The sequence below is a fragment of the Poecilia reticulata genome, linkage group LG2 (genome assembly GCF_000633615.1).
Source record: "Poecilia reticulata strain Guanapo linkage group LG2, Guppy_female_1.0+MT, whole genome shotgun sequence".
NCBI lineage: Eukaryota > Metazoa > Chordata > Actinopteri > Cyprinodontiformes > Poeciliidae > Poecilia > Poecilia reticulata.
This window is the reverse complement of record NC_024332.1, coordinates 33,946,869-33,955,044: the sequence shown is the minus strand read 5'-3', so window position 1 is coordinate 33,955,044 and position 8,176 is coordinate 33,946,869. Positions and strand designations below refer to the sequence as shown.

General features: G+C 39.6%; 1 protein-coding gene across 1 annotated transcript in view; it reads left to right on the top strand.

Moving 5' to 3' along the window:
* Positions 1–7,897, top strand: part of LOC103461753 (sacsin-like) — a 38,477-nt gene extending 30,580 nt beyond the window's left edge. Inside the window, exons 8-9 of the mRNA XM_017309281.1 lie at positions 1,743–3,619; positions 7,862–7,897. Coding sequence (XP_017164770.1) covers positions 1,743–3,619; positions 7,862–7,897 — 1,913 coding nt within the window. The remainder of the gene's footprint in view (positions 1–1,742; positions 3,620–7,861) is intronic.
* Positions 7,898–8,176: the final 279 nt, after the last annotated feature.

The window sequence follows — 8,176 nt, the reverse complement described above, 5'->3', positions numbered from 1 at the left end:
CAGTTCTTGGAACTACTCAGATTATGTAGAAAAAGTTATTTCACTATTAACTCTTGAATTCTTTAAATTAGCACAGGGATGCGTTTTTGGGCAAAATTTCCAGCCTGCCAAATTTGGGCAAGCGTGCTTTTACGGGCATAACACCGGCGCCGAAGCCTAATAGTGGTCGACAGCGCCATCTAGCGGTTACTTGAATTAAGTAACTTCCGTTTTCCCGTAAGTTTCGTTTGATTGCCAAACCAAGCCGGATAAAACACGATGTTTTAGGTGATTTACTGAGAAATGAAAGTTACAGAGCATGTACAGGATGAGGGGAGGGTGGAGCAAGCCTTTATAATCAGGCTGCAGGCTGCGGCAGCATCTCTCTCACTTTCAAAGGAACTGATGACCTTCGTCCAGACGATGTGACTCAGGTACTGTGATATTTATTACTTCGTTGCATCCTTTTAGGGTTTATGAGTACAATATAACTTATATGACAAGAACTGCAAGAGATATCATGCATGAATCCAGGAAATAGAGAAGTTACACCAGGGTTTTCTAAAGCTGTTAAAAATCTAATCATTCTACCAAAGTGGTTGTGCTGACTATTTAATAAGCTAACATTCTCATAAATACATAAACTAAACTAATAAATACAACAAAGAATGTTTGATTTGTGTTCTCATACTTATGATTATGGTTTTATATGTATTTTTAGACATTCACTCTACAAATTAAGAATCTKTTTAATAATTATCTKTTGCTGTACTGCATTACCTTGTGTTACAATATTTGGTTTCTTTCACAGYATCCAACTCAAGAAGTATGAGTGGGAAGACCAGACATAAAACGCGGTAAGCTGCTCCRCCTCTTCCTCTTTAAGTGAAGCAACTTAGACTCTGATGTTAAATTACTTTAAATGACGTAGTATCTTTAGTTAGTTTGCAATTGAAAGCTGTGAGTTTGATTCCATTTTCCTCTTTTGCATGTCAATGTACCCCTGGCAAGGCACTCGACTCCAAGTCACCTTAATTTACCAAACAGCTTTACAAACTATTCATCACATTCCTAGGTTGATTTTTTTCTACTTTAAGCTGCTTTTCACATCATAGTAGTATTAAAATCTAACTAGGATTACTTAATACTGTTATTCAATAAAATCAATAAAATAAGTAAGTCTTAATGTTTGTAAGTTTGTAGGTGATGCTGAAAAACATATTTTATTACAGAACATAGCAGTACTTGCAGTTATTGTTTCAGAGTCTGTTTGTTTTTTTTAGAAACAAGGAAGAACAAAGTGTTTTGTTCACACCTGTTTGAAAAATGAAGTGAACATTTCTGTAGAAGTACAGGTAAAATTAGGAAGTGTACCTCTGATAAACAGCTCACGAGAGCTTTTTCTGGAGTAATACCCATCCATCCATCCATCCATCCATCCATCCATCCATCCATCCATCCATCCATCCATCCATCCATCCATCCATCCATCCATCCATCCATCCATCCANACCCATCTCCAAGGAGCGTCATGAAGGTGTTGATAAATTTAGACTCTAAGAAAGTCATCAGCATTGTGAAGTCTGAGTCTCAAAAGACAAGAGAAAATCTGAAAGACTATTTGTCCCATCTACATGCTCTCTCAGGTCAAGAGAAAGAGTTCCTCATAAATCTACCTGTGTTTCAAACTATGACTGGATCCTTGGTCACAGCTCAATCAAAGCAGGCTTTGGTTCTAACATCTGGTCTGGTTATACCCTCAGAGCTGCCTGTACCTGATTCAATTATCCAGTGTGCTACTGAGGCTGATCGCAGACTTTTAAAGCTGCTGAAAGTGAATCTCTTGGGCCCAGATGAAGTAGGCATTATCCTCATTGACAGCATTAAGAATGGTACCTCCAGTAGTCAAGAAACTCAGAACATAATGACTTGGATTCTGCAGCATGGTGACATTCTTTTCTCTCAAAACCAGTCTCTAAAATCCAAGTGTAAGGAACTGAGATTCATTGAAGTAAAGAGAGAGCTGAAAAGGGCTGCAGACTTTCTTAATCCAACAGTTAAAGCGTTTAAAATGATCTTTGAGTCAGACGTCTTCCCCCCACCAGTATACACAGAATCATCACAGATGCTGAAAAACCTGATAGATCTTGGATTGATAAACAAAGAGGCAGATCTGACACCAGAGCATGTGCTCTATGCCACCACACTGATTGAAAAACACAAAGTAAACTCTGAAAGGGAGGCTTTGAAAAGAGCTCAGGTCCTCTTGGAAATGCTGGATGGCTGTAATCTACTGTCAAAGTTTTCTGATGAGCAACTCGATCGCCTTAAGATGATGAAATGGATACCATGTGATCAGCCTGGAACTGAACAACAAAATAGATTTGATAAATCTACAAAAAGTTGTTTCTTCAGCTCAGAGGAAATAAGACACACAATGTATGAAGACATTGTTGGAGAGGTGATGCCTCTGATGGGGAAGCTCAGTGATAGAGTTAACACCAAGCTTGGCCTCAAACGGCTGCCTCCACCTGAGAAAGTGATTGAGAATTTGTCAGTGCTGAAATCAGCCGTGCAGGACATGGATGATCCTGACACCAATGTGGATTTCAAGAGAAAACTTCATAGCATTTATGGGCACATGCAGCAAAACATTTCTGAATTTGGAGAGTTGATGAACAAGGAACCAGACTGGCTGTGGGCCAATGACCAGTTTGTTTCCCCTTGTGATTTGGTTCTAAACTACCCTCAGGATCTGGATCTGAGCTCTTACATTGGGAAAGTACCAACTGAATTTTTGCCATTCAAGAAGCTGCTTCAGAAATGTGGTCTGAGAACGGCACTTTCCAATGAAGAAATTGTTGTTATTCTTCATTCTATCCAGCAAAACATTGAGGCAAGAGAACTGCCTTTTGCAACTTCAGGTGAAGTAAAGGTTTCCATCGAGATTCTCAACTGGTTGTGGAAAACAAAGCACAGAGTTAAGGGTGACATCCCAGTGCCAGTCATTACAGAAGATGAACAGTTTACCCTGAGACCACAATCAGAGGCACTCCTCTGTGATGTGAACAAAAATAAACTGAAAGAACTTCAGTTCAGTGAGGAGAAAATGTATCTGCTACATGAAGAAATTCCAATAGCAACAGCTGAATGGTTGAAAATAAGGTTTCTCAGTAACTACATCCTTGCTCCAGAGTTAATAGGCATTGAACAGTGTGGCCAATCTGAACCAATAACTACGAGGATAAAAAACATTCTTAAAGAGTATGATGAAGATGGTGACATCTTCAAAGAACTCATTCAGAATGCAGAGGATGCTGGAGCTGATGCCTGTAAATTCTTGTTGGATTTCAGAGAACACAAAGATCCTCCTGAAAGTCTTATTGATCCTGACATGGCCCTGTGTCAGGGACCATGTCTTTGGGCCTTTAACAATGAGCGGTTCACAGATGATGATTGGAAAAACATAGTCAGAGTTGGCTCAGCTTCAAAGGAAAATAAAGTGGAAAAGATTGGAAAGTTTGGACTTGGATTCAATACCGTTTATCATGTCACAGATGTTCCCTCTATCCTGAGTGACAACAAGCTGCTCATACTTGACCCAAATGTGACTCACTTGAAAAAACACATCCAGCAGAAGGCAAATCCTGGAATCAAACTAGATCTTTCTCAAAAGAGAGTTTTCCATTGCTTCCCTGGTCTATTTGGACCATATGAAGGAATTTTTGACTGTAATTTCACCCAGAAATGTCCTCCCGCACCTTATGATGGCACGCTAATCAAACTACCTTTCCGAAGTGAGGAAGAAGCTCAAAGATCAGAAATAAGCAAAAGAGTATACCATAAACAGAATATCTTCGGCTTACAGCAGAACTTTATGAAGAACTCACAAACGTATCTGCTTTTTCTCAGGAATGTTAACATCTTGTCTCTAAAAAGCATCTCAAGCAAAGTATCAACACCACTGAGGGATGAAGATATGCCAACCCTTCTGAACATTGTTAAAACTGTTGAAAACACAATGAGGATTCCACATGAGACCTTCATCAAAAAGCAGCAACAAGCAGAAAAATCACTGATGAAACATGATATTAAATGCACAAAAGTAATTGATAGCTCAACCGTCCACATTGTCCAGATAAGCAGCCAGCAGTTTGGTAAAACTAAAGTACAGTCTTGGCTCATTTACAACTGCTTTGGCACTGATCAGTCTTTAAAAATGGTTCTTATGGAGAACAACACAGAAAAGGAGAAGGCTGTATTCTCATTGCCCATTGGAGGGGTTGCTATGCCTTTGCAACACGATCCAGAAACTGGAAAATTATCTCCTCTACAAACTGATTTTGCTGGACAGGCATTTTGCTTCCTCCCTCTTCCCATTCAGACAGGTCTTCCTATAAATATAAATGGTACATTTGCTGTAATGAGCAACAGAAAAGGTCTTTGGGAAAGTGGAGTGAAACACAAGTGGAACATGGCTCTTCAAGATGATCCTGTGGTGACGGCATATATTACTTCACTTTCAGCACTAAAGCAAATGTCTCAAAACAAACAACTTGAGGCTTACTGTTATCACAGCTTTTGGCCTGAGAGAGAGAAAGTGAGTGATACCTTTAAGCCTTTGGTGGATGCATTGTACTCTAAACTCGTGCAGTCCTCTAGTGGCCTAGAGCTCTTTTCTGACGGAGAACACTGGTGCTCAATGAANCATCCATCCATCCATCCATCCATCCATCCATCCATCCATCCATCCATCCATCCATCCATCCATCCATCCATCCATCCATCCATCCATCCATCCATTTTCTTTACTCCCTTGTCCCTTAGTGGGGTCAGGAGGTGCTGGTGCCTATCTCCAGCTAATGTTCCGGGCGAGAGGCGGGGTACACCCTGGACAGGTCGAGTAATACCTGGACTATACATTTATCCTTAAATATTAAGGGCAAACTTAATATCAATGCAAATTATGTCAACATGTGTTGACAAACGTTTTGAATCAAAAGGGAAACACAAAGTTCAACAATTTGATTTGAGTGTATTGTTATTACCCAGTAATCAGCCACGCCCCTAACACCTCCCAACTCTTAACGGACTGACTACTGACCAGCTCTCCAACTAATGGGTCCGAAAAGTCCCTAATTCCTGGGTATTACCACGGCTGAATTGTAGAGGACATTTTGTTTWAGCTGGCTGCGAGAGAGACACGGAAAGCTCTAACTACCTTCAATCCGAACGTTATGACCCGCTGCACTTCCTGTATCAGACATCGGAGTAGCTCGCCGGTGCCCGAGAACAAAAACCCACATTCGTTAACGGTAGCTCTCTCTCTATTAATAACGTGCACTTGTTACAGCTTAGATCATTTTAGAGACTCGGCGTGAGTCCCAGGGTCATTATTTATCATAACCAAAGAAACATCTGAAGCCCCCAATTTACTAGGATCATCAACATTGATTTTACATTAACCTGAAAAACTAGTTTCTAAGTGACTTAATTAATTTTACCGTCCACAGCATCAATTTAGACTTTAGTATTTTATTAGCAAGCTTTAGCAGGGGAAAATGACATACAGCTTCTTAAATCAAAAAAGAAAAAATTAAAAGATTAATATAAGTAATTATTTGGAAATCACACTCCCTACCAGTCCCTACTGTGTCACTAACTAAAAATGAGAGGCTTTGGGATGCAGCTCCACTCGACCCCCGATGATGAGGTTAAACTTGGCAGCAGAAAACTTTAACATCCATGGACAAGATCTTGTCTTCAGAAGGCGGAATCCCATTTAGAATAAATCCAAAGTTGAACTGGTGARAATCCTCCATGAAATCAGTTCTTTATCCATATGCGATCTTTGTTTATTCCCCATGTCTGCTGCTGCATCGTTGAGATGGTCTTGAGTTGAGTGTAGGGTGGTTGTCGAATCAGAACCCGGGTTGTGGGCAACCGGATCTTGTTCCTTTCTCGAGCGGCGCGAAGTCTTCACCTCCCCGTAGTCCCGTTGCATCGCCCTTATCTTAATGCTGCATCTTCGTGTGGTCTCGACTCGAACACCGAGGAACTAAGAACCCCGTTTCCTCGCCTGCATATATTTTTATACCTTTTACATTTCGGGGGGGCACGTACACAGTTCTTTCWCTTCCTACSTCYCCGCGTACTTTCCCTGACGTCAGGTATCTTCAGTTAGCCWCRACCTTTATTCCACTTAACTTTTAACCTTCCTTGTTCTTTAAAACTTCTTGCTGAAGTCCTCTTATCTGTATTCACACCTGATGCAGATATAGTCTAAAAATCTCACTTCCTCTCTTCTCTCTGCTTAACTGTTCTTTCACCCCTTTATTTGTAACACAGCATCAGACACTTTTTATCTATCTCTGGTCATTTCATTTCTACTCTCAAACCTGTAACCTTTAAAGAAAGGATTACATGTATTTTACTCATCTTTGAAACATAATAAATTSATTTTGCATTTAAAAACAAAGATTGCATGAGTTTCATTCAACATTAAATCATAATACAAGATTACTAGTAGCTCCAGGCTTTTGTGACCTGTTTTCTGTGTGTCCTGGAAAGATCTCAACCAGTTCCATGACTCTCTTTCCGCCTGACTATGATTTTTTATGATTAAATAGAAAAACGTAGAATTAAAGCAAAGTTTGCAGGACACAATAACCACAAACACAACCAGAATAATTTTTTTTACCATCTGACTCTACTGTTGGGTCTTGATGTCACCTGTGTAATTAATTTTAAAGGTAACTTTATTTATTGTTATTATTAAACTAAAATCTCCAGCATGGGGAAGTGGGATGAGCTCGACTTTTCTCGACAGTATGTTCCAGAAAATCTTCATAATTTTCACATTTGTAGAACCATGAACCATGTTTTTCAACATGCCAACATAAATTACAAGATAGGGGAAGAGGAAACAGTGGGACAGCAGCTTTAGGATGTTCTTGTATTATCGGTATGTTGTTGTTTTGTTACTATTTAGATTTACCTAGTATTGTGAACACTGTAAAATACATTTTTATTGCAATATTTATAATCACGGGGCAATTAAAATAGATATTTGGTCTCTCTTCATACCTTTATTGCAGCATTTGTGTGTGAAATCAGCTGTACCGTATAACCATGAATGAAAATATGACTTATCATTTTATACAAACAAAGACTGAATACAGAAATACAAATACATAAGTTGATGTTACCTGCTTAATTAGCTGAACTAACTATTCTGGTAGGAACTCTGATTAATGAGCATTCTAAGTAGTCTTTCCCAGAATGTCTCCTTATTACGAGTTTTGTGGGTCACTCCTTTAATTTTTTTACCTGCATTTTTCATGATGGAAATATTTAAATATTTGTTGTTCTTGAATAGCAACGCGTTTCATTTCATAGAAGGAACATTGTTATTCTCTATTGTTTGCAAGTACAAAGGTAAAGGTAAAATGGTAAATACCCTTCATTTGGATAGGACTTTATCAAGTCAGAGGATCCCAAAGTACTTCTGCCACTCAGTCATTCACACTTTCAAAGACATTTTACACACTGATGGTGGAAAGCTACATTGTAGCGACAGCTGCCCCGATGCAGATTGATAAAAGTGAGGCTGCCATTCATTCAGCACCACCAGGTCCCTCTGACCACTGCCAGCAGCCAGCTGACATGTCTTGCCCAAGGACACAAAGACTGAGAAGACGGAGCGGGGGAGTTCACACCGGCAACCCACTGGTTACAGAATGAACTCCTACCTCCTGAGCTACTGCTGACTACGATTAGGCACAGCTCCAATTAAATTCCCTTAGCTGGAAGAGTAAATGCAGATTAAGCATATTTTAAACCAGTGATTTAATGTTTAGTTTCTCTATCTTATTTTCTCTAGGAGGTCCTTTGGGGCTACAGCACCACCTTTTCTTGACTACCTGAAAGATATTCTTCGTCGATATCCTGATGGTGGACAAATTTTGAAGGTCAGTATGGTGTTCACWTTATTATTATAGCAATGGCTACTTATTACCAGACCAGGCTGTCAACCAGGGCATAAACCTTGCATACTAAATGAAACACCAGAGAATGATGATTCCGTTAGGTTTACAGTATTTTTAATATGCTGTTTATCTACTGTAGAAAGTTTACGAAGCCTGCAACTATTACAACCCCTCCCCAAGTCAGCAAAGGATAAATTCTGCCACTGGGA